Source organism: Coenobita brevimanus, chromosome 65 (genome assembly GCF_032717465.1).
Source record: "Coenobita brevimanus isolate Jiangsu-jjx chromosome 65, ASM3271746v2, whole genome shotgun sequence".
In the NCBI taxonomy this organism is placed as follows: Eukaryota; Metazoa; Arthropoda; class Malacostraca; order Decapoda; family Coenobitidae; genus Coenobita; species Coenobita brevimanus.
This window is the reverse complement of record NC_137018.1, coordinates 47,412,072-47,440,056: the sequence shown is the minus strand read 5'-3', so window position 1 is coordinate 47,440,056 and position 27,985 is coordinate 47,412,072. Positions and strand designations below refer to the sequence as shown.

The 27,985-nt window shown below is 43.8% G+C and overlaps 1 protein-coding gene across 1 annotated transcript in view; it reads right to left on the bottom strand.

Annotated features, from left to right (window-relative positions):
* The window catches only part of LOC145405004 (protein ABHD1-like), a 48,099-nt gene extending 21,082 nt beyond the window's left edge, over positions 1 to 27,017 (bottom strand). Inside the window, exons 1-4 of the mRNA XM_080276505.1 lie at positions 26,919 to 27,017; positions 12,280 to 12,446; positions 7,242 to 7,461; positions 6,509 to 6,621 (exon numbers count right to left, since the gene is read on the bottom strand). Of these exons, the coding sequence (XP_080132631.1) occupies positions 6,509 to 6,621; positions 7,242 to 7,461; positions 12,280 to 12,446; positions 26,919 to 27,017 (599 nt within the window). The remainder of the gene's footprint in view (positions 1 to 6,508; positions 6,622 to 7,241; positions 7,462 to 12,279; positions 12,447 to 26,918) is intronic.
* Positions 27,018 to 27,985: the final 968 nt, after the last annotated feature.

Below are 27,985 nucleotides of genomic sequence, written 5' to 3'. Positions count from 1 at the left end.
GCTGTGCAAATGAACACTTGTACAAACTAACAGAAATACTGTACACAGAGGCCTCACTATAGTCGCGGCGCGCGACTCTGAGGGTGTTATTATCGTGCCCTGGCAACTACCATTCAAAAGTGCGTCTGATTTCGTGTACTATATGAGACGCATGTGATTCGTGTATTATATGTTCGTGTATAATAATATTCATGTATAATATATTCGTGCTTAATAATTTGATTCGTGCATAATGATACGAAATCGGACACACTTTTGAATGGTAAGTTGCCAGGGTACGATAATGACAACCTCAGACTCGTGCGCCGCGACTATAGTACCTGTGCAAGTGCAGTTAGTGAAGGAACGGAAATTAAAGCGTTATCAAAAGAAGCATTTTTAAGAACATGCAGGGTCGCCTTTTCAGTTTATGGGATCAGTATATCAAAAAGGAAATAAAAACTTCTCAACTTCTGGCTGCCTGCAGTCACCTCGCAGCACCATGTATATAGTCCTACAACAAACTAATCCCACAATAATTCCTTCATGTTTTTTTACGAAAAGATTCTTTTGCTCTGTGCTGATGTATCAGAGTCTATACGTATTGTTTTTAATTTACTACCGATTATGAAATAAAGTAATTCTTTTACACGCTGACTCAGTTCGACTATAATTCCGTATGTTAGATAGTATACATATGTGTACATTTATGACCATATGTGGGAGAGAATATAATACTTTTTCATAATGTGCTGATGCATTTTATTTCAATTCATCTTTAGATATTAATGTTAGACACTATACTATAGCTAGGCGTTTTATCTTTCGACTTTACAATATACTAAACAGCATACTATATTGCTTTATATTAATTTTATTATCTTATGGATTAATAAATGGTAATTCTCTTATACAGAGCTGATGTATGTTTTAGTTAGTTCGACTATGATTCCTTATGTCGGACTGTATGATCATATTTCCGCATATAAATTTTATCACTAGTCCCTTCGGCCTAAGCATCTCACAGCCTAAAGGTTCCTGGGGCCTAAACATCTTAAGGCCTAAACTCCAAACGGCCTAAAGTTCTAACGGCCTAACAGGATGACGGCCGAAAATAATATAAGGCCTAATTGTCCCGAACTCCCGTCAGGGGCGCCCCACTGGCGATCTTCTCACATATCTTTCAGACTCCTGGTCATCCTCCTTTCGGGACTTTGGCGAAAGCTTTGCCAATGCACTTTACATCTCTAAAGCTTTCGACTGAGTCTGGCATAACTCATTAATTTCCAAACAGCCATCTTACGGTCTCTATCCTTCTATCTGTGCCTTCATCTCTAACCTCCTTGCTGGTTGTTCTATAGCTGCTGTTGTGGACGGCCACCGTTCTTTTAGATCAATCAATAGTGGTGTTCCTCATGGTTCTGTCCTATCACCAACTCCCTTCCTTTTATTCATCAATGACCTTCTAAACTGTACATCTAACCCTAGCCACTCATACGCTGATGACTCCACCCATCACCTTTCCATTCGCTTCCCGCTGCGTCCATCTCAGCGGTTACTCCAACAAAACAAGGGATAAATGCTATGGCACACCTGTCTGACTTGGTTCGTTTCTCTGAGTGGGGTAAAAGTACTCTTGTTTTTAATGCGTCAAAAATCAGTTCCTACACCTATCAACCCGCCAAAATCTTCCACATGAGTACCCACTAATGTTTAATAATATCCGACTCAATTCTGCATCATCTTTAACCATACTTGAGGTTTCATTCTCTTTGGATTTATCTTGGAAAGATCATATTACATCTCTTCTAAAATCTGCTTCCAAGAGGTTAGGCGTGCCAAGCCGACTCTGTACCGTCTTTACCCTTGCACAGGGGAGCGCGGTAGCTCGGTGGTAGGGTGTCGGGCTCATAATCGTAAGGTTGCGAGCTCGGGCCCAGCCCAGTGGCTGCTGTGCTGGGAGGGGTAGCGCTCTCCTGTAACCCTAGCAGGGCTATATGATCTGATGAGGACTAGCTCGGGGATTAATCACTTTATTTATCTATCATCTTTACCCTTGCACAGTTGTTGACTTTATACATGGGATTTATTCGCCCCTGTGTAGAGCTGTTCTGGTCGTATCGGCCGTAAGTCATTTAGGTCGTAAAGTGCAAACTGGCAAACGGCCGAATCGCCTAACGGTCTCAACTACAATACCAAACTTCATCAAGAAGACATAATTGCTGAAGTTTTGTTCATCAATACATCATGGAACATAATATCTCGACTTATCATTAAGCTGAATGTCATATATATATATATATATATATATATATATATATATATATATATATATATATATATATATATATATATATATATATATATATATATATATATGCATTGTGGTAGGTGGAGGCGCTCACCATCCACTCACTCGATGTAGTGTTGCTCTCGGGTGTCTGCCCTTTCCTCTCCTCTCTCCGTTCCTTCCTTCCTCTTCTGACTTTCTTTACTTCATTCTTTCCTCGTCCTTCTGCCTACGGGTGACTTTACACTCCCTCTTTTGTCTTTCTTTCTTTCATTCTTTCCTCTTCCTTCTGCCTATGGGTGATTCTACACTGAGTGACAAGCCTAATGGTTTCCTGTACACCAAGAAACCATTTGCTACGCTGGGTGGCAACCATATAACCAAATTATGGCACCTGGTGGTTTAGTGGGTAATTACAGCACTCCAATCGGATTGAGCCAGTGAAGGTTTATATCCAAGGGATGGTTCGGGTTATTGCTCATGTAATGCCACTCAGCGATAAGTGAGGCTGGTCACTCTCATCTTAAATGTCAGGACCAAATTGCCTAGCCCCGGGCTTCTACGCTTCTCATGGGGCAACGTAGAATTGGATGATGGATGGATATATATATATATATATATATATATATATATATATATATATATATATATATATATATATATATATATATACGGTATAAAAGAGTCTGGTTGTTTGTTTATTTGTTTGTCTTTCAATCACAGCCAAACCTAGGGCCAGAGACCCTCAGACCCGTCTATATTCTGAATCAGTGTGCGCCAAGGATGGTTTTAGGGGGGTCAAAATTCAGATCTGGGTAATTTGAAGTCACCGATTGAGTGTTCGCCTTTTTTTTTTTTTTTTTTTTTTTTTTTTTTACCCGGGCAACGTCGGGTACCCCTGCAGGCCAATTTTTGGTATGGAGACTCACATGACCCCCAGTTCGGACACAGGCTATATGAGGTTGACCTCCGAGGTCATTTGGGGTCACCGGTGGGAGGTCATTTGATTCAGAATATATATGGGTCTGGGGGTCTCTGGCCCTTGGTTTGGGCGTGACTAAAGCACAAAAAACAAACGAACGCTGCTCTTTTCTGTATATATATAAAATGGGTATTCCTTATGTTAGACAGTAGTCATATTTTTGCATCTTATCTATTTATCTATCTATCTATATTTATATAAAGGGTATTTCATATGTTAGACAGTATAGTCATAATTCTGTATTATATATATATATATATATATATATATATATATATATATATATATATATATATATATATATATACATATATATATATATATATATATATATATATATATATATATACATATATATATATATATATATATATATATATATATATATATATTACTGTTTATGAAAGAAAAATAATAATGAAATGTATTTTTCTTTTATTTACCAATAGCTAAGACAATATACCATACCGTGGGTACAGTTTTATTTAATTTTCTCACCCTTCGGTGTAAGCATCTCACGGCCTAGAGGTTCCCGGGGCCTAAACGTCTTACGGCCTCAGTGTCTTATAGCCTAAAAGTCTTACGGTCTACACTCCAAACTACCTGAAGTTCTAACGGCCTAACAGGATCACGGCCGAAAATGATACGGCCTAATGGTCCCGAACTCGTGTAGAATACAACGCTCATGTGTGGGGAGGCTCCCCACATGCAGCTCTTCTCAACAAGGTGGAATCAAAGGCTTTTCACCTCATTAACTCTCCTCTTACTGGCTCCCTTCAAACTCTGTCTCTTCGCCGAACTGTTGCACCTCTATCTCATTTCTATCGCTATTTCAATGGTCACTGCTCGTCTGAACTATCTGCTTGCACACCTCCACCACTACGGGGTGCTCGTAGCACCCGTCTGGCAACAAACTAACATCCCTTTTCTGTCCAGCTCTCTAATGCAAGAGTTAACCGTTCCTCCCAGTCCTTCATTCATGCAACAGGTCAACTCTGGAACTGTCTCCCTTTCTGTATTTCCTACTTCCTATAATCTCGTCTTTCCAACGCAGTGTGTCCAAGCATCCGGAAGTGAACGGATCTTGAATTTGGCTCTGTGTTGTATTTTGTTTTTTCTTGGAAGGAACAGTTTGCAGGCTCCTGGTCTTTGGTTCCTTCCTTGCATTAAAAAAAAAAAAAAAAAAAAAAAAAGCTCTAACAGGTGTACAGTAACATACCGGTATTACATTTCAGCTGCTAAAGTGGCTCCCCTGATGGCCAAGACTAGAACTAATTAGGAATAATCAAGTCAACATGGTGGAAACACAGTAGATAATTACCTTTTTTTTTTTCCAACCTCATCATTATTAGCTACAACGTGTCGGATAGATGGAGGATCGGTTGGGTGGGGGGCAGGGTTGGTTGATGGGTGGGTAGTGGGAAAACAGGTTCACGGGGAATATATCCCTAGGGAAATGGCCCTTTCGAGCTGAACATAGGTTCAGTGGGTAAAACGGAACCCCGGGGGTCTTCACCCACAGGAGGAACGGCCATCGCGGGTCTCAGGTAATGCCAGGAGGCTATGCACTATCATAGGGTTTTACCCAGGCAATGCCAAGTACCACTACTAGTTATTATTATTACTGGTCACTATGACCCTATTCAGTGGATATGCTGTTGGTAAGTTCTCCCTCTATCCTGTGTTCCTCTTTCTTTGTTTTCTCGACCACACCTTTCCCCATTCCCTAAGAAGGAAAGAGATTGGGATGATGAGGCTGAGGATGACGATGATGACTATTAACTACAATATCTGTGCACAACACAAACACCGTGAAAGACAGGTGTTCCATGGATTAAACATGTCCACATAATGGCCACTATCCAAGCTGCATGGAATCCTACAGCATCCCTGCTGAGCTCCTAACCCTGTGGTCCCTGCCAAGCCCCTGACCCTGTAGTCCTTAAGCCCTAACCTTGAGATCCGTCAAGCCCCTAACCCTGTAGTTCTTGTCAAACCCCTAACCATGTGGTCCCCGTCAAGCTCCTAACCATAAGGTTCCTGTCACGCCCCTAACCCTTTGTACCCTGTGAAGCCCCTAAATCTGAGGTTCCTGTGAAGGCCACTAATTTTGAGGTTTCTGCCAAGCCCTTAACCCTATAAGTCCCTGTCATGCCCTTAACTCTCCGGCCCTGTTAAGCCCCTAACACTGCGGCCCTGTCAAGCCCCTAACCCTGCAGCCCTGTCAAGCCCCTAACCCTGCAGCCCTGTCAAGCCCCTAACATTGCGGCCCTGTCAAGCCCCTAACACTGCGGCCCTGCCAAGCCCCTAACACTGCGGTCCTGTTAAGCCCCAAACTCTGTGGCTCTGTCAAGCCCTTAACCCTGTGGTCACCGTCAACCTCCTAACCCTGGGGTTCCGGTCAAGCCCCTAACCCTGCAGCCCTGTCAAGCCCCTAACACTGTGGCCCTGTCAAGCTCCTAACACTGCGGCCCTGTCAAGCCCCTAACACTGCGGCCCTGTCAAGCCCCTAACACTGCGGCACTGTTAAGCCCCAAACTCTGTGGCTCTGTCAAGCCCTTAACCTTGTGGTCACCGTCAACCTAGTAACCCTGGGGTTCCGGTCAAGCCCCTAACCCTGTGATCCCTGTCAAGCCCCTAACTCCGTGATCCCTGTCAAGCCCCTAACTCTGTAATCCCTGTCAAGACCCTAACTCTGTAATCCCTGTCAAGACCCTAACCCTGTACTCCATCAAGCCCCTCTCTCTATGGACCCTGTCAAACCCCTAACCCTGTGCTTCCTTCTCTGCGCTACAGCCCATAATTTCTTTGGTGTGTCTACTAGGGGATCTCATTTCCACACTCAGAGCTGTGCAATGCTTCACCCAATTGCCCCCATATATTCTCTCCACACTCTATTATCCCTACAAACTCTCTCCACACTCAATTACCCTCACATATTCTCTCCACAAGTCCAGGTAATGTGTCCACCTGACACATTTCCAATGTAGCAGAACTCAACGTAGGTCAGATATGTGTTCCTAACTACAGGATCACAACTTTTCATGCAACTAGCACTTGTTGTTGCTCTCCCAGGTTCACTTGGACGTGAACCCGGACTACATACTAAACTATCTCTTGCAGTCCACCAGTCTCCTTTCAAGAGGGGAGCTGATGGACATTTGTATCAAACTTACAACCCATTACTCTTCTTACCTCGACATTTCCACTCTAATTCAGCCTGACCTTGAACCACCAACCAAAGTCACTTTACTGACCCGCCGAGAGAGATGCCAGTGGCCATGAGGGGTGCGGTGGGGAACTTTCTTCTGATATGCTCGATGGCTTCCTCTAGGTCATCGCTGTTGGCTGCACAGTATGTACGAGCGGTCTGCCAGTACAATGGGCACAGGTTAAGATGAGTCGGTTAAGACGGTGATGATGATGATGATGATGATGGTACAGAAGAGTAGTTAGGATAGGGTAGGTGGGAAGTGTGATGATGATGATGACAGATCTGGGAGAGAAGTTATGTTAGAGTCTTTGGAGAATGGGTAGATGATGATGATGATGATGATGATGATAATGTTGATGATACTATTGATGATTATGATTATGATGATGATTATGAAATCGAAAGTACAACATAAAAGAAGCCACAATACAAAACAGGTTAATGGATTATGTCTCTAACTCATTCACTGCTATAAAACCGCTAAGCTGAAAACTCTGTGACACAAATAAATCACAGCATAAAAGATATCATGACACTGAGTAAGCTGAAGGTTCCAAATTCCAATAGGCTAACCATATCCAATTAATTTTTGAACAATAACACCAACAATTAACGGAATCAAACAGTAAATCACTGGTGCTCGAAGTTTGTACTCATTTAATTTTATTGAGAGAGAGAGAGAGAGAGAGAGAGAGAGAGAGAGTTTGCATGCAAGAAAGCACGAGTAACTGTGAATGTGTACGTGTGCATGCATAAGTGTTCCTATATATACCCACCTTGAGCTGTACACCGCCTCTGCCTCTGTTATTAAAGACAACACACCTGGCCCCCGCATCCCTCACACTCAGCACGAAGCCCTTGACGTACTCGCTCTGTGAGGACCCCGTCAGGCCCGGCAGGATGATCACGATGGGGTGACTGTCCCCAACCTCACCGTACCCATCAACCAGCCAGTCCAGGCACACCTGACCACCATCTTTTAGTTCCAACATTTCCCTGCTCAGACAAAACGAGAGAGAGAGAATTGACATTATTTTAGGAGCAAGTTAAAAATACCAGCACAGTCTTATCTACTGCCAAAAGTTTATATATATATATATATATATATATATATATATATATATATATATATATATATATATATATATATATACACACACACACAGTGTATGTTCTGGAAAGAGGTGAAAAGAGTAAGACAGGGTGGAAGTGAAGTTAGCAGAGGAGTGAAAGATAAAAATGGTAGATTACTAGTGGAGAAGGGAGAAAAAGTGAGCAGATGGAGAAAACACTTTAAGAAATTGTTGAACATAGAGGATGGAAGTAATGCGAGTATAAGTGGTTGGTGAATGGCTGGGAGAAGGAGGGAGGTGAGAAGACAGGAAGAAATCAGTAGGACAGAAGTTGTGGAAGCAATGAAGAAAGTTAAATCGAGGAAAGCCCCAGGAATTGATGGAGTGTGTGGTGAAATGCTGAAGCATGGGGGAGAGACAGTAGTAGAATGGATGTGGAAGATGTGCAGATTGGCCTGGGAGGAAGGTAGAGTCCCGGAGGATTGGAAGTCCCTTGTACAAAGGAAAAGGGGAAAAAGAAGTGTGTGGTAATCATAGGGGCATTTGTCTTCTTAGTATAATACGAAAAGTGTATGGTAGGATACTTATTGACAGAGTTAGAGAAAGAACAGAGAAATTAGTTGGAGAAGAACAGGGAGGCTTTAGGAAGGGAAGAGGTTGTGTGGATCAGATATTCATTCTTAGATCTTTAGTGGAAAAGATTCTAGAGAAGGGAAAGAAGTTGTATGCGGCTTTCATGGATTTGGAGAAAGCATATGACAGGGTGGATAGACAAGGATTGTGGAAAGTGTTAAGAATATATGGAGTAGATGGGAAGTTGTTGAATGCTGTGAAGAGTATGTACGATGGAGCTAAGGCTGCAGTGCGTGTGGATGGTGAACTAAGTGAATTTTTCTCTTTGAAAGTTGGGTTGAAACAGGGATGTATCATGTCTCCATGGTTGTTCAATCTGTTCATGGATGGGGTAATAAAAGAGGTAAAAGGTAGGGTAGTGGATGTTGGAGTGGCCCTGGTGAGAGAGGACAGTGTTTGGAAACTCCCTGTACTGTTGTTTGCAGATGATACTGTGTTGTTGAGTGAAGACGAAGGGGAGCTGCAAGGCTTGGTGGATGAGTTTGAAAGAGTGTGTAAGAAACGGAATCTAAAGGTGAATGTAGGGAAGAGTAAAGTGATGGTCTTTGAGAGAGGTGAAGTCAGTGGATGTACAGCGAGGTTGGATGGTGAAGTGGAAAATGTGAGTACGTTTAAGTACTTGAGTAGTGTGATGAGTAAGGATGGAGGTTTGGAGGGTGAAGTGCTTGAAAGGGTACAGCAGGGAAGAAAGGTTGCTGGTTCTTTGAAAGCAGTGATATGGAACAGGGAAGTGAGCATGGAAGTGAAAAAGTTACTACATGACAGTATTGTGATACCAACTCTAACGTATGGAAGTGAAGCTTGGACGTTGTTGGAAGGACACAAGTCAAAAGTGAGAGCAGTGGAAATGAGTTATTTAAGAGGAGCCTGTGGAGTCACATGGAGACACAGGCTGACGAATGAGGATATAAAGGAGTGTTGTGGTGTGGATGTGGATGTGATAGGAAGCGTTATGAGGAACACACTGAGGTGGTTTGGCCATGTGGAGAGGATGGAGGGTGAAAGACTGACGAAGAGAGTGTATGTGAGTGAGGTGGAGGGGGGAAGAGGGAGGGAGAGGCCGAGGATGAGATGGAGGGATGGGGTGGAGAGGTATATGAGTGAGGGGGGTGTGAGTTGGGAGCAGGGGAGTGAAATGGCGGGGGACAGGGCCACTTGGAGGCGATTTGTTTGTGGCCACCCCAAACGGGATTGAGGCGTCTGGCAATAGATAGATAGATGTTTATCGTTGCTGCTCTTGTAATTTTTTTTTTTTTCGTCCATTTTCAAGCAGTTCAACATTGTTTACAATGATTCATAGGTATGTCTCCTTTCCCCATAAAATAGCAAAAATATTCATGTTGGATTCTGTTTCTATAGTTATACGCTGGCAAGCTTGTGATTGTTTTAAATACCATATATCTGCATTAATTTGGTATTTCTGCTGAATATCCATTCAGGTGTAAAAAAAAAATCAACATTCTTCCTATCCAACTCCTGCCATGACACTCACTTCCCTATTCATCATCCCCCCCTCCTCTCTCTCTCTCTCTAGATCAGGGTGTTTAGCGTCTGCGTGTCACACAGTAATCTCCCTCTTTCCTGTATTTCCTCTCCACACCCACACTGCACAGCCACTTCTTCAGTCATCTTCATCCCATCCCCCCCCCCTCTCCATCTGTATCAGAATAAGAAACATATCTGCATAACAGGAAACTCCTGTTAATATTATGTCTAGAAGACATCAAAGGAAGAGTGGTAATCTGTACATTTTCTCTTATCAAATGATCTCAAGTAAATCTTTCCGAAGTCATAAATGTTGCATAGACTCACTTGTTTTCTACATTGCAGGTCAGCACTGCTAATGAGTTATTACTGTTTTTCATCACAATACTAGCGAAGCCCTTTACCAGCGTGTCCCACGCTCTCCCCCACCCCTCATGTTTTTTCCATACCCCTCTCCCTCCATTACAATAGCACCTTTCCCTACCCATTCATACCCCACCGTCTCCCCTACAACTTTGGAGGCAGAGGCCCTGGTCGAGGCCGATACCTTCAAAATGTGGCCAAGAGGCCGAGCCCACGAGCCGAGGCCAGGCTTAAGCCCCATGCCTGGTGTTGATAATCATGTCAAAGTCAGGGAAAAAGATGGTATAACCGTATATTCAAAACATGATATAAAAAAAACAGCTGATTTCGCCGCGTTGTGAAATAGCATTCTGATGAACCAGGAGTTCACATTTGCCTCGCCCGTATGAAGGATGGCCGGGTGGATAAAGCCCCTTAGATGAAAACTGGCTTTTAGCTTTCGATAAACCAATTTTTGCTTCTCTATGTGATGTAAAAGAGCCTGCTAAATTGGGTGAAAGGGCCTTATCAACACGGCAATCAACTTTTTGCCCTGCTTCACCCTCTGCTGGTAGGCTATATCTCTCGATTGAATAATTTCGTATTAATCTAAGTAAAATTCCTGGGTGTGTACCAACAAGAGAAGAAGGATTACTCAAAGTAGTTTTGGGAGCCTTGGAATTGCTAGGATTTTTCTTAACTGAACCAAATCTTTTAGTGCATGCCTGAATACATTACGTTAATGCACGAACAGCAATGAAATTAAGTATTAAACCAGTTGTAATGCAGTGTTAGAAATCCTTACCTTTCTCTCAATGGGTTCACGCAGAGCATCTCTAAATAGGTTGAGACTGAGCACCTCTGAACTGGGGGGAAATGACTTATGACAAAAGTAAGGTAATCATTCGGGAGGCAAAGACTGATAACGAAAGTAGGGTTGCCCCATCATCCCACGCCGGAACCTGTACACTACTGCCCTCTGGAATTCAATTCAGTTTTCGTTTTAGCTATACTGAATTGCCGGGAAGAAAATTACTTAAACATTACTAGTGAAGAGAACAGATGCGGTGGCAACTGACACCGGTATGTCATTTTATCCTGTCCTCATTGTGGTTGCAATGGCAGTCAGAAATGGCTTCTGCTATGGGGCCAATTTTACAACCTCTTCAGCGGGGAGAAGGGAGCCAGTGTACAGTTTGTCTACCTGGTAATAGTGGACTGGCTGGGTCATAATGTTAGTGGTGTAGGGAGTGGTGTTTGGAGGCGCTTGCCCCCCCCCCCCAAAAAAAAAAGGATACAAGAACTTGAGGAGGCTGTACTTCTGGACAGTACTGTGTTCTTAAATACTGACAGAGATTGCCCAGCGTGCCATCATCCTCTTATCAATAAACATGTCATGTTTACAAATTAGGTGGAGGACCGACAGATATCAAAATGCAACGCAATCATCTGTTGCCGGGTACAGGTTAAAGTATTAAGTCCAGCCACGACGAGAGGTACAATGTCTTCATTGTCTAAGTGGGCCACATATCTCCCCCAGAAAAAATCCACACATGAAGAGTTAAGGGTTCTCCGTATCCTGAGTGAAGATTCTGTTTAGATCTTTCAGAGATGTTCAGATTCTTTGATTACGTCCATGAGGTGGCTGCACCACCACAAGTAATGCAGTCGACCCCTCTTCTGGAACTGTCAAAGCATATAGTCACCATCAGAAATGGACAAGGGATAGGCGTCATCACTTCCTGAGAGGTAAGTGTTTCTCTGGAGATGGACTGGGTGAACGAGTTAACAAAATGGACTGCTGATTATTATCCTATGTAGTATGTAAAAATAAGCACCAGACTCAAATTATATATCTATGTATGGAGGTGGGGGGGAGGCCGAGGATGAGTTGTAGGGATGGAGTGGAGAAGTATATGAGAGGGGGATGTGAGCAGGAGGGTGAGTAATGAAATGGTGGAGGACAGGGGGGAAAGGGCGACATGAAGGAGATTTGTTTGTGACCACCCGTTGCAGGATTAAGGCGTCTGGCAATAAATACATAAATGTATGACCAAATCTGTCAATATCTCAAACAATGTCCAGTGCACAAGTTCTATGCAGGCAGTGAAGAAATTATGTAAAAACAAACAATGATCATATTCCACAAAACAAATAAATAAACAGCACACTGGAAATATTACCGCTAAAAAGATATAACAGCAAACATGGGGCAATCAGAGCTAAAAGCTTTCGCCGCATGTTACACAAAGTATGGTATAAAGCAGTTCAGTAGTATAACCTTGCATATGGAATGTCTGGCAGCCTTGCGCGCAGTACAGATGCCAGTATGGTCTGACATCTTGCCTCGTAGCACCATGGTGTGGGCCAGTACCTCTCCTGTAGGATGCCCAGACGTGCCTCTAAGAATGAACGCCAGCGACCACCACGACATGCTAACACTGGACGCTGACAGAAGGGAAAAGAGATTATTTTCAGACAAAAGCTCATGCTTACCTATAGTTATATTCTGAATATATATATATATATATATATATATATATATATATATATATATATATATATATATATATATATATATGCAAGATAGCTATATCATATAAAGACTCTGACAGGATAATTTGACCAACTGCTGAATGAATAACCGTTATTTCAAGTTTGTATTCACCGTGAAAGCTCTCGCAGACAGGTTGGATCTAGCCAGACTACACTGGATACCATCCATTACTACTCACATTCAGACAAACTAGATAACAGTACAGACGACAATTATGGTTAAGTACATCATGGTTCAGGTATGTTGCATCTAATTATCTGGCAACTGCACAACCGGTTAAAGTTTGCCCTGGTGGAGTCTGTCAGCTTCCTCCACAACAGTTCAGTCTAATTGCGTGACAACACATCTAGCAGGGTGTAGGCCGTAGGGCCTAAACACAAATTACTAAACATGGCATTTTGTCCCTTTTCAATAACAACCTTTCCTCTACAACACATCACCCTTCCCACACTCTTAACCCTGGTAAACATTCTTTTTTTTTTTTTTTTTTTGGTACGCTACTACATTCGTGGTCACTATTGTGTACCCGTTTCTGGAAATTAATCTCCCTCCACATGGTTTTCGATCTAACTCGTCTAATTCCATCCTCCTCCTATTTCACACACCCAACCCTCATAAACTCCCCTACCTTGTCCACCTCGTTTTTTTTTTTTTTTTTTTTTTTAATCCATCCTAACTGCATATACTATATATCTCATCTCATCAGCCGTTTGAATGTCCACTGCAGGACCGGATCCCAACCGAAGTGGGGACGATACAGCCAATGTATCTCCAACAAGTGGCTTAGGTTGTCTGGTAGAGATTGTATGTAGAGTGAGAAGTGCATGTAAAAGTAACTGTGGTGTTGGAGTGGCTTTGGATGTGTGTGTAGTCTGTGAACCAAGTGTAAGCGGCCCGCGCAAGCCGACTGGGTGCAAGCATACTTAATAGTATGCGACATTGGTTCAACCACAGCACCCCTTGTGTCCGTCAATGCAGTATGTGGCCTGAAGAACGCACCCAACGTATATTACCTTGGTGCGCGAACCCTCGTTCTTCACTGTACAAAAACGCACACTGTACCACAGAGGCTTCTGTATATATATATACCGGTAATGAATAACTTTGTTGGGTCGCATTTTTCATCTATTCACTCTTCTAGCCCCTGTGGAGTGTTTGGCAGTTGCATAAATGAAGTTATACACAACTTTATCTCCAGAAAGTCTGGCTGTGAAGTGCTTGAAAATTCCCACTGTGAGGATACAAGTGTACACGCGCATCCATATCCACAGCTCAACGAAAGTTTAGCTGAGAAGCGTTCAGTAGGTGCTGGATAAACGTGAAGATAAAGTACAGCGTAAATTAGCCATCTTACATACAGCTCGACACAAGAAGTTTGGTTGTAATATGTTCGGTATGATAATTACCTGCACCGAGAGAAGACGGGTATAAACAAGCGATCTTATAGCCCTAAAAGATCAAGACAGTTTGGATGTGAATATTTAATAGGTGAGTGAATGAACATAAAACTATAGAGTTACTTAAATCATGGTCAAAACAGTTGGCTGTGTATGAATAAGATAAAACTATAAACCAACATCTTCCACACAAATAACATCCAATTTTACAAGCGGGTGGCTGGCCTCCCGTCTCGAGTGGAATTAGTAATGTTACCGCCAGCCGATTGCCTTCAGCTTGGTGGAGATCGCCCGTAGAGAAAATGTTAATGCCGGTTTTAGTGGGTTTAGGAGGCTCTTGTCTACAGTATATACTGCTGGCCTGACAGCGCCAGAGTTCGAATCCTGGTGCGTGAAGTTGGCGCCCCTCTATTCGGGTGTCCATTCATCTCTTTTGGGTTGGTAGGTAAACTGAGTACCCGTACCTAGGGTAACACCTAGGGGAGGTAACCTGGATGATTGTGTGAACTTTTATCCCAAGATAACTGTTAAATAACCCGCCCAAGGCTCACACCTAAGCGTCTTATACGACTGCTCCATCTTTACCTACATATGATACCTTAATTACTATAAACCATATCCAGTTCTGAAATGCTGTAGTTGGCATATCAGTAAGGAAGAGGTGCCTGGAAGTCGGCAAAGAATACAGCTCTTAACCCTTTATAACATCAGGGAGAGGTGGAAGGCTCTCTCGGTTGAAAATCGTGAATGGGTTGATCGAAACGACAGCTTTAAAATATGATTATTTCTCGCCCTCGCACTGAATCATTCATTTCATACCCTCCCTCACTCAAACTCCCTTCCCTTCAAACAATTCCTCTTCGTTCACACACACACACACACACACACACACACACACACACACACACACACACACACACACACCGCTCGCTGGTGCAGTGGTAACGCTCTCGCTTGCCAACTGGTGGACGGGAGTTCGCACCTCGCTCAGGTTGCGAAAAGTTTCACTGACGAAGTGGGTGGTTACTGTCCCCCTTGAGCAAGGGGACGTGTGTGTGCGCGTGTGAAGGTCACAGCCTTGCCCTTAGATCGGACTATATGAGCTCTCAGCTCCCTTCCGGGAGGGTAAAAGCTGACGATCACGACCATCAAGTGATCCTGACCGACCCGGTGAATTACACACACACACACACACACACACACACACACACACACACACGCACACGCACGCGCGCGCGCCACAATCACCGACAACCATTCCACCACCTCCCATACAATCTGAACTTCCAGGCCTCCCACCCTCACATCCAACCTCGTTCCTTCAAAAACTCACTCATATTCATCAGCTCCCTTCCTCCCTCGCACACACATTTCCTCACTCATTCACCCACTTACTCAACCACAATCACCACCACAAACGCTCAAACCCACTCATTCACTGTAGCACCAGTCGAGCAGGGCAGTACTCCCGAGGTGGATGGAAAGCTGATGACAGGGAGTGCTGGAGCTCCCGTTTCATCAGCCCTCAGGACTAGTTCCTGACCATCCCCCTTTGCTGAACTTTTTCAGTGTCTCAGTTACACAGAGAGTAGGCCAGCATGCTCTCCAGTACAAATTTCTCTAACTATCTTCACCAAACTACATGCACAGTACACACTACACTTCCTTTTCAAAAATCAACAAAAATGGCGTCTATTAATCAAGCCTCGGAGTCCCCAGGGGGGGGGGACCATAAATGCCCCCGCCATCTGCCCCTCTCCCGGTGACGACTCGAGGTGCCTGGAACCACTGTCTGACTCTCTTCTTCTTCATTTCTGCAACATTCGCGGCCTTTCATCTAACTTTCGCTCTGTTGAGCACCACCTCTCCTCCTCTAAACCTCACCTTCTTTTTCTGACGGAGACTCAGCTGTCTGAGGCAACCGACAGCAAACCCTTTTCTGTATCCTCCTACTTTCTCTATACTCATTTCAAAGCCAAAGGTGGCTGTTGTGTATACATACGCAACGACTTATCTTGCTCTCGTGTTCCTGAACTTGATTCTTCTGAATTCTCCACACTCTGGCTTCGGCTTTCCTGTCATTCTCTGACTAAATATATCTGTGCTGTTTACTTATCCCCTAATTCTACTGACTATCAAAAATTCTTCGACTATCTTACTTCTACGATGGAACACATTCTGTCCATTTCTCCTTTCTCTGAAATCTCCATTCTTGGAGATTTCAATGTTCACCACCACCTTTGGCTCTCCTCTCCTTTCACGGATCCACCTGGTGAACAAGCCTACAACTTTTCTATCCTTAATGACCTAGAGCAGCTTGTACAGCACCCTACCTGAATCCCTGACCGCCTTGGAGACAGCTCCAACATACTTGACCTCTTCCTCACAACTAATCCTTCTGCTTACTCTGTTAATCTTTTCTCTCCATTGGGCTCCTCCGATCACAACCTTATTACCTTAACCTGTCCTATCACTCCGGTACGGCCTGTGGACCCTCCAGGGAAACGTCGTCTGTGGCATTTTGGAGCCGCGAACTGGGAGGCCCTCAGGCAGTACTTCTTTGATTTTCCCTGGAATGATTATTGCTTCCATGGCCGGGAGCCATCTGAGTGTGCCTCGCGCATTACGGAGGTTATTCTCTCGGGCATGGAAGCATACATTCCTTTCTCATATCCTTTGACTAACGCAAGAAAGCCTTGGTTTAATCACGCTTGTTCTAATGCTGTCCGCAACAAGGAGAGGGCCTACAAAAGGTACCGGAGCCAACCCACCCCTGAATCACATCATCTTTACGTTTCTGCCCGGAATCGTGCTAAGTCTGTTCTTCGCTCTACTAAAAATAATTTCATCCATACTAAATGCTCTCAACTCTCCAACTCGAATTCTTCCCGCTCCTTCTGGCACCTTGCCAAAAATCTTTCTAACAACTTTACCTCATCATCCTTCCCTCCTCTTTTCTACTCTGATGGTTCTGTAGCTATTTCTTCTACTGATAAAGCAGATCTCTTCGCACACCACTTTCTCCTCCAATTCCACCTTAGACGATTCCGGTGCTGTTCCTCCATCACTTCTCCCCTCTGACTTCCTCATGGCTGACATTAAAATTTCTTCAGTTGATGTATTTTCTGCCATCACTGGCCTCAGTACTAACAAGCCATATGGGCCTGATGGGGTCCCTCCTGTTGTTCTCAAGAACTGTGCTTCTGTGCTTACACCCTGCCTAGGCAAACTCTTTCGCCTTTGTCTGTCAACTTGTACCTTTCCTTCTTGCTGGAAGTTTGCTCTCATTCAGCCAGTCCCAAAGAAGGGTGACCACTCCCAACCCTCCAACTATCGTCCAATTGCTTTAACGTCCTGTATTTCAAAAGTTTTCGAGTCAATTCTTAATAGAAAAATTTTAAGGCATCTTTCCTATCACAACCTTCTTTCCGATCGTCAGTATGGGTTCCGTCAGGGACGCTCCACTGGCGATCTTCTCACCTACCTTTCAGACTCCTGGTCATCCTCCTTTCGGGACTTTGACGAAAGCTTTGCCATTGCACTTGACATCTCAAAGGCTTTCGATCGAGTCTGGCATAAATCTTTAATTTCCAAACTGCCCTCCTACGGTTTCTATCCTTCTATCTGTGCCTTCATCGCTAGCTTCCTTTCTGGTCGTTCTATAGCCGCTGTTGTAGATGGCCATCGTTCTTCTCCTAGATCTATCAACAGTGGTGTTCCTCAGGGCTCTGTCCTATCACCAACTCTCTTCCTTTTATTCATCAATGATCTTCTAAGCTGTACATCTAACCCTATCCACTCATACGCTGATGACTCCACCCTTCACCTTTCCATTCGGTTCCCGCAACGCCCATCTCAACAGTTACTTCAAGAAACAAGGGATGAGGCTATGGCACACCTAATGTCTGACTTGGCTCGTATCGCTGACTGGGGTAAAAATAATATGGTTGTCTTTAATGCATCTAAGACTCAGTTCTTACACCTATCAACCCGACAAAATCTTTCACAGGTATACCCATTAATGTTTAATAATATTCAGCTTAATCCTGCATCATCCTTGAACATGCTTGGGGTTTCATTTACTCAGGACTTATCTTGGAAAGATCATATTACATCTCTTGTAAAATCTGCTTCCAAGAGATTGGGTGTGCTAAGCCGACTCCGCTCTTTCTTTACCCCTGCACAATTGTTGACTCTATACAGAGGTTTTATCCGCCCCTGTGTGGAGTACAACTCTCATGTGTGGGGAGGCTCCCCACATACAGCTCTTCTCAATAGGGTGGAGTCAAAAGCTTTTCGTCTCATTAACTCTCCTCCTCTTACTGACTCCCTTCAACCTCTGTCTCTTCGCCGCACTGTTGCATCTTTATCTCTTTTCTATCGCTACTTTAATGGTCACTGCTCCTCTGAACTGTCTGCTTGCATTCCTCCACCTCTACGACGGGCGCGTTGCACCCGTCTGGCAGCAAACTCTCATCCCTTTTCTGTCCAACTCTCTAATGCAAGAGTTAACCGTTACTCCCAGTCTTTCATTTATGCAACAGGTCAGCTCTGGAACTGTCTCCCTCTGTCTGTATTTCCTGCTGCCTATGATCTCCAGTCTTTCAAACGCAGTGTGTCCAGGCATCTCAAAATGATCGGATCTTGAATTTGGCTCTCTATTGTATTTTGTTTTTCTCTTGGAAGGAACTGTTACTGCGGGCCATGGCCTTTGGTTCCTTCTTCCTCGCATTAAAAAAAAAAAAAAAAAAAAAAAGCTCCCTCCCTCACCCTCACTCAACAACGATCATTCTCTCTCTCAATACCCACCCACTATCACCACCATTCATCCCCACCGCCCTCACCACCACCACTGCCACCATCACCACCATCACCCTCACCCTCTTCTTAACTCCAATTGACAATTTCTAAGCCTCTTTTATGCGTGGTAATGTCTGCAATGGAGACTGATGTGAAAGCTCAGAATGCCCGTGGCTGCATTTTTAAATAATAATAATAATAATAATACCCATACTGTCATATTGGTGTGACTTTGGTGTGGCATGAAAATGAAATATTAAAATGTTACAGCGGTGAAGATGGGGTTTTGAGAAACGTCTGCGAAGTGCGGAAAGACAGGATAAGAAATAGCCTGTGATTCGTGAAAGATGCAGAGTAAAGAAGTCCGTGGATAACGGAGCCGAAGAGAGCGTCCTATTGGTACACTCGTAATAATATGAAAAGAATGGGTATAAACAGGCTGGTGAAAATGGTACTGTATATGTGACAGAGTTTGTAGGGGGAAGGAGAAGTAGCAGGCCAAGAACAGGCATAGATATTGTAAATGAGTGTGTAAGAAAGAAAGGTAAGGAGTCCGAAGATGCCAGGGAACCGAAAAGGGATCGAGATAGACGGATAAAATTTGTACAGAGTGCGTAGGGTTTAGCATCCTGTTCTCAACTTACACAGTCATCGAACTGATTCTGCTTAATGGGTAGCCTCATTTTGACGTTACGTGTGGAAAGGTGCACCTATGAGTTGGATCCAGCTCCCGAGGACTTGAATGGTGAATGAATGGATGTGTACGAGTATGGATCATATCACTGGACATATTGATGAATAGTTCTGCCACTATTTTATTCTTTCGATTCCCCTGCTTTCTGGACCCTACATACCTCACCTGCAGGTGGGAGAGATGTGGGATGATGATATGATACTAAAGATAATCCGTAACACACACACACACACACACACACACACACACACACACACAGGTGTCCGAAGAACGTCATCACGATACCAAAAATAGTCAGAGGGATGTGGTCTTGCGGGTTTAGCATGCTCCTAAGTTCTCAGCGACTTATTGATCTTACTCCTGCATGTTATTTACCGTAGCTATATATTTTAATTACTGACACCGTTAACATACTGTCTTACAAAATAATGCTACATAACGTACCATGAGCAGAAAGAACTTGCAAGAATGAATGTGAAATATTCTATATACCTGTATATGACTAGGGGCATCCTAAGCAGGCGAGAAAACGGAATCATGGTGAACTTATATCAGCGACTTATCTATCTACTCGATTACGCAATAACACTAAAAGGGGAGGTTGCGTAATGCTTGAATATGCTGAAAACACGGGAATGAGGCTGCCATTTAGTCGACTCATTTAAATTAAAATTTCAACTCACTGTTTCTGACTAAGTTATCCCATCAGCGCACAAGCAAAAGAAACTCAATTTGAAAGTCCTGGCGACACTTTGAAGTAAGCAGTGAAATACAAATTTACGAGTTGACTTAATTGGCCTTCACTAAAAGTTACCAGACAGCGCCAGACACCTGCCGCTCAACTAACAAGTCACCGTGTTCCTCAACATGTTTTTAAATAAACAGTACATACTGACAATACCATGAAACTCAAGCAGAGATGGGTTATAATCTCAGGGTAGCCTATGTGATTATATATATATTGTAATGCTAGGTGTTCTAGGGTCGACTTCCCGTCCCTCTAACGCCTAGTGTGCAGCTGGGCAAGCTTATCCTTGCAGCTGGGTTCTTTTTCTAGACCGGAGCATAGACAAACAAGAGAGAGGCAAGACAAAAACTCAAGGCAACACTTTTACATGTGTATAGATAAATTCTACAGTAGAACGGGCAGATATCACAAATACAGTTATGCTGGACAATTATAATTCTAAGGCTTAGATATCGGGTGATTGTATCGCACAGGATACTACTTAGGACACGATCGGGTAAGGTGAATAGCACTTAGGGCAGAGAAGCTAAACACTATTATTTTGGGAAAGTCTAGGTTCTGTATACTGGTCGAGTTTGTGGCACGATTTTCACTGCTGGCAGGCTAACTGGTTTGTCGGTCGGGTCGTTTAATTATTACTCTTGCACTGGGGCCTCCGTACGATCTTAACGTGAGGCGGTGTCACTATGTTCACTGAGATAGACCTTTATTTCACTGCCTTGCCGTGTTCACTGTTTCACTGTTACCTTACTTATTCCACCTTTCTTTTATATTATTACTGATGTTTCGCGCACTGCCTTTCCATATTCTGACACTGTTCTACCCTTACTTCACTATGTCACGGACACTGTGCTTTCACTGTCACTCACTGTCAGGACTGGGTGTACTGGCGGTCAGGTACAAGGGCGACGGAGACGACTCAGCCTCACTACTGACGGCTGAGTTCCGTTCCGCCAGGGGCCTCCGTATTCAGGGGCCACGGGATCACGCGTAGGGGCGTCCTCTCTCGTCCGAGGCTGCTGGCGCCGAAGGGTCCCGCACTTTCAGGGCTTGGGGCTGGAGTCTGGCCCTCAGGGCTGGGGCCGAAAAGCTGCCTGAACTTCTCGCTCAGGCGTCTGACGGAGGACGAAGATCTCCGGCGTCGGGGTGAAGGGATGTCCCGCCCGGGGGTCCTGGGGGCAGTCCGGAGGTCCCGGGGGCTGCAGTCTCCGGCGGTTGGGGACGCCGTCAGGAGTGGGCTGCGGCGTCGACCTCGGTCGGGGTCCATCAGGCGGGTCCTCTCAGGAACCGGCTGTAGTGAGAAGAGCCCGGTGGTAGTTACGGGGCCTCTCCAATACTCCTCCGGGCTGGGGTCTCCCTCTGGGTCGTAGGATGGTGGGCAGGAGTCAGTACCTGACGGAGGAGCGGCTACTGGCCATCTCCTGCCGTAGGGCCCGGCTACTGGCTGTGGCCTTCTAGGGGTACGGCTACTGGCTGTGGCCTTCTAGGGGTGCGGCTACTGGCCGTCGCTAGGGCCCTTCTACTGGCAGTGGCCTGGGGAAGGAAGCAGCTACAGGCTGACTCAAGGGCACCTTCGGAATGGCTACCGGCCGTCTCCTGATGAAGGCGGGAGCTGCTACCTGCCGTCTCCTCGTTACCTCCGGCGCAGCTGCAGGCTGTCTCCTGTACGTGGGTCTAGTGGATACCGGCCGTCTCTTGAGGGGCACGTTCAGAGCGGCTACCGGCTATCTCCTGACAAAGGCCGGAGCGTTCTCCTTGTTACCTCCAGAGCGGCTGCAGGCCGTCTCCTGTAGGAGTGTCAAGCCGTTACAAGCCATCTCGTATAGGGCACCTTCAGAGCGGCTTCTGGTCGTCTCCTGACGAAGGTGGGAGCGGTTACAAGACGTCTCCTCGTTACCTCTGGAGCAGCTGCAGGCCGTCTCCTGTAGGAGGGTCGAGCAGCTACCAGCCATCTCTTCAGGGGCACCTTCAGAGCGGTTTCTGGCAGTCTCCTGACGAAGGCGGGAGCGGCTAATGGCCGTCTCCTCGTTACCTCCAGAGCAACTGCAGGCTGTCTCCTGCAGGAGGGTTGAGCGGCTACCGGCCGTCTCAGGGGTGCTGACTAGAGCTAGAGTAATAGCTCAACCCCGTGGTTGTCGGTGGTCAGGTCGCCTAGAAGGTAGTTTCACTCTCCTGCTATGGTGGCCGTGTGTGAACTCCAGGTCATAGGGGCGCGTGGCCCAGGCGAACTTATGTCCCTGTCACCCGGAGTCCAGTCGCACTGTATATGCTCCTCTGTGGGCTCCTTCTGGGGGTGTTGGGTTCCCCCTTGGTGATACTATACTGCATTATATGTATATATATATATATATATATATATATATATATATATATATATATATATAGATATATATATACAGTATATATATATGTATCTATATATATGAAGTGCTACCCAAAAGTTCCAGTAATTTGAATACTGTAGGAAAATAAGTTACCTTACCTCCTAGTTCTCACTGTCGCCTTCGAAATAGTCCCCTTGGGAATGTATACAGTGGTCCCAGCGTCTTTTCCACAGGTCCATGCATCTCTGGAAGTCTTCAGGCGTGATGGTCTTGAGCACCTCCTGCGATCCTGTCTGGATCTCTGTTGAGTCAAATTGACGCCCTTTCAGTCGTAATTTCAGCTTGGGAAACGGGGAAAAGTCGCACGGGCATGGTCAGGCAAATAAGGTGCGTGGGGAACGACTACTGTATTAGTGGAAGCCAGGAACTGCCGGACAACAATTGATGTGTGGGCGGGAGCATTGTCATGATGCAGGACCCAGTCCTTGTTCTTCCACTGTTATGGACGTTTGCGGCAGATGTTCCTCCTCAGATGCTGCAAAACTTCACAGTAAAACTTTCCGCTGACAGACTGATCAGGTGGGACGAATTCCTTGTGAACAATCCCTTGGATATCAAAGAAAATGATCAGTATCGACTTGATATTGTTGCGCCATTGCAAAACTGCCAAACCACCTACACACCACGTTACGATAGTAAGCGTAGCTCAACAACACGTCCGCTCAGACACGACCGGGGCCACAGTGATGCATAAGGGGCGCTGCTGACCCCTCCTAGAGGCAAAAGGCAAAACTGCAAACTGTTGGCTCCCTCTGTTCAAAATACTGGAACTTTTTGGGTAGCACCTCGTGTGTGTGTGAGTGTGTGTGTGTATATATATATATATATATATATATATATATATATATATATATATATATATATATGACAGAACATGCAACATCCTTTGGCCTACACTCTCACCTCTTCTGCCCAAGCCTCTAGAGCAAGAGTTAACCAGTTGCCCACTCTGTCTTCCATACAACAGTGTGTGACTGATCAATTCTGGAACGTCTCCCTCAATCATCTTTCCCACTGCTTATGATTCCTGGCATTTTTTCAATGCAATGAGTCCGGATAACTAGTAACGAACCCTTCTTTAATTCTGGTTTCCTTTCTAATCAATTTTCTATGAGAGACAATATTTTGCAGGGTCTCCGGCTTGGGTTCTTATGAATTATACAGTATAAACTATGCCGACATCGGCATATAAGCTATAAATATATAAATATACTATATGTGTTCTATAGATACTAGCAGGAGTACCCAGCGTTGCCCGGGTAAAACCCCATGATTATGCATACCGGCGCTGCCTGAGACCCTGCATTGCCACTCCCCCTGTGGGAGATCCTCGGGGTCTCATTTTACCCCTATGTTCCTCTTTGGGCCCACTTCCCCAGGGATATATTCCCCATAGGCCTATTCCTATCATGAACCTATTTTCCCTCAACACACCCACACACCAACCAAATCTGTCCACCAGCTCCACCTGTCCTACCCACCCCACCTATTCGTCCACTCATCCGACACACTGTACCCCACACACACACACACACTTTTTTAATGCATGGAAGAAGGAACCAAAGGCCAGAAGCCCGCAAGATTGTTCCTTAAACAAACCAAAAAAAAAAAAAAGTCAAATTCAAGATCCGTTCATTTCGAGATGCCTGGACACTGCGTTTGAAAGACTGGAGGTCATAGACAGTAGGTAATACAGACAGAGGAAGACAGTTCCAGAGATGACCTGTTGCATTCATGAAGGACTGGGAGTAACGGTTAACTCTTGCATTAGTGAGCTTGACAGAAAAGGGATGGGAGTTTGTTGCTAGATGAGTGCTACGCGCCCGTCTAGCAACAAACAGTTCAGAGGAGCAGTGACCATTGAAGTAGCAAGAGAAAAGATATAAAGATGCCACACCCCTGCGATGAGACAGAGGTTGAAGGCAGCCAGAAAAAGGAAGAGAGTTGATGAGACGAAAAGCTTTTTGACTCCACCTTTAGAGCTTATGTGGGGAGCCTCCCCACACATGAGAGTTGTACTCTATACAGGGGCGAATAAAACCCGTGTATAAAGTCTACAACTGTGCAGAGGTAAAGAAGACATGGAGTCTGTTTTGCTCACATCTTTGGGAAGTAGATAGGCCTATTACAAGTGAGGTAATATGATCTTTCCAAGATAAATCTCGAGAGTACGAAACCCCAAGTATGTTTAAAGATGATGAAGGGTTGAGTTGGATGTTGCTGAAGGTTAGATAATAATGCTATGGCTGTAGGGGGAAAAAAAAAAAAAAAAAAGGTAATTGGCTACCATGTTTCCACCATGCTGACTTGAATATTTCTCACTAATTATTATCATGACCTTCAGAGGCGCCACTTTAGCAAGTGTAATGCACTATGAGTCACAAAGGTATCGGTGCACACATGGTCCGATGTCCACCAAAAACATTCCACCAACTGATTATGTTGAGGGAGGGTTGACAGGCGTAACCACCAATGTAAGCCACGTTACCCACTACAGTGTATATTTGTCTCCCACGATGCATTATCAACGTCTCATTTTGTATGAACAATGTTTATATAAATATCTGCTATATATTTGCAAGAGGATATGATATATGACACCTCTCGACATAAGGGCTATAAACGTGTGGTAGGTCGGACACTAATATTTCAGTGACCTTCGTCCTGTAGTCCAAAATGTTTCGCGCATATTGTGCACCGATACTTTTGTGCCTTATAGTATACATCTAAATTCCTTGTAAAAAATCACATGTTAGAGCTGTTCAGGCTAGAGTTCCCTATGCATCCCCCCGATTTCTATAGAGGACAGACAACATTTCCTACACACACACACACACACACACACACACATATCGCTCGCCGGCTCAGTGGTAACGCTCTCACCTAGCATCTGCTAAGACGAGAGTTCGCGCTTTGCTCGGGATGCGAAAAGTTTCACTGACGAAGCTGGTGCGTTCTGTTCCACTTGAGCAAAGGAATGGGTGTGTGCGTGTGTGAAGGTCAAGGCTTTGCCCTTAAATTGGACTATATGAGCTCTCAGCCCTTCTGGAAGGGTAAAAGCTAATGATCACAACCATCACGTGATCCTGGCCGACCCGGTAAATTACACAATATATACCGTATGTGCATATATATATATATATATATATATATATATATATATATATATATATATATATATATATATATATATCATGCATTAACTCGTATCTACATTAATCTTCCTCTTTAGTCAATATACCGTAGTGTCGTTTACAGATCTACTGTATAATGGCATGTACGGTATTTAATACATTTCGGTGAACTATGGCACGAATTCGACAAGTCAGTTGTGTAACTTAAAAAAAAAAAAAAAAAAATCAGACCCCACTGTAGCCATTTTCTTTCTCCATGTATCTGATGCCAGAATATATAACTGAGAACATTTACTAAGACTGTAGGGCATGGTAGTGAAAAACGATACAAAAGCAATAAATTTACGATCTAGACAACGTTAAAAGCACACGACTCATTATTTCGCTGTACAGAATTTCTTACGTAATTTCTCTTTTCCGATGCTAGAAAAGTATACCGGTACTCGTGAAAAGGTTTCTAAAAAAGAAAATAAAAATGAAAACAGCCGAACAAGATGAGACCAGACAGCTGGTTAAAAAGATCGGTATTACGGTAACTCATTCGTATGTTTTTAAAAATATGTATTTAATCACTCATAGGTTAAAAAGGTCAGTATTAACTCATTCATAACTTCGATATAGACTACCAACTCGGCGCCTATTGCCAAAATTCACCCTTAGTAAGAAGCTGCACACATGACACTGGATATGATATATAAATCTAAAAAATGCAAACTTATTCATAAGCTGACTCCAATGCGGCAATCCGTTCTTACTATATACCCCCCCTAATCCCAGAGTTCACCCTAGTACACACAACGCTAAAGATCTACGGTAAGTTAAAGAAAAATAGTTGCTACAAATTATAAATAACAGCGAAAATGCGCCAAACACACTACTAAAAATAAGGAACGTCAGACTTGACCTTGTCAGAGTTCACCTAAAATTCCTAAATACAGTCCACATTGAAGCTAGAGATGCTACTCATTGATCCAACATAAAAAAAAAAAAAAAAACAGTTGCTAGAAACCAATCTGCTTAACTAAGTGATTAGCCTATAGCTACTAAACACGTTAAATGTAGGGAATGCCACATCGATGGATTAAAAGTACGGATTCTTTCAATAACCCCTATTCACACTGCACTACACCTTATCCCTGACTCCACGCTAGTATACACGTTTCTCGAGATGCTACCAGTTGATCTAAAGGCTAATATTAGACTCACCTTGACAGCCTCCACCAGGTAATAGACGAGCAACCCGGCTCCAACAGTCAGACCCAACACCATCTTGGGAGACTCGCTGTAGAAGTTATGCCACTCCATCTTCCCGCGCCTCTTTGAAATTCAGACTTTCAAATCCAACGGCTCTGAGTCAACGTTCAAAAGTCACTTCAGAATGTGATGTTCAAATTCATACAATCATTCAAAAAGTTCAAATAAATATAATGTTCAAATTCAAATTCAAACTTTCAGTGTTCAAATTCACTTGTTTAGTTTTCCAAGTTATTATTATTATTATTTTAAGCTATTCGCAAAATTTCAAATCCATAATCTGAATACCCATGCTCAGACATGCTGTTCAAATTCAACCGTTCAAAATCCCCATTTAAATTCAAAGATTCAAATTCAAAGTTTCACATTTAAAATTTTTGAAGTATACAGTTCAAATTCAAAACTGTCAAAGATTCTGTCATTTTAAGTGACAAACTATACAGTATGCAGAAGTCAAAGCTCTAAAACAGTATTCAGTGTGTCAGATTCACCAGCTCCTGTCCAGTGTTTATTCAAGGGTAATATCAGTTTTAATTCAGTTATTTAAATTTAGTTCAAAATAAAAGATTTCCATTTACTGGTGAAATGTAAAATTTCAAACTGAGTTCAGATATGCTGCCCACGGTTAAACGTTATGAAAATCAACCCTTCAGTATTAACCATCCAAAGTTCACTACTTTAAATTTAAAATCATTGGTTCTGAGTTAGTTTCACAATCAATACTTCACATTCAAAAGTTCAGATCTATAATCAGTTCAATTCAGTATACTTCTCACTCTTCCTCTGCTCTCACCTCCCCACACCCTTCCCTGTTTAGATGGAAAAACATTAGTAATACATGAAATTAAAATATGAACTCGTTAACACAGATGAATAGTTTGCCACGATTAATTCGGGTATGCTTATTTATTTATTTATTTATTTATTTTTTATGTAAGGCCAGGAGCCAGCAAGATTGTTCCCTCCAGGAATAAAAACAGAAACTAAACAGACGGCCAAATTCAATATCCGTTCAGTTA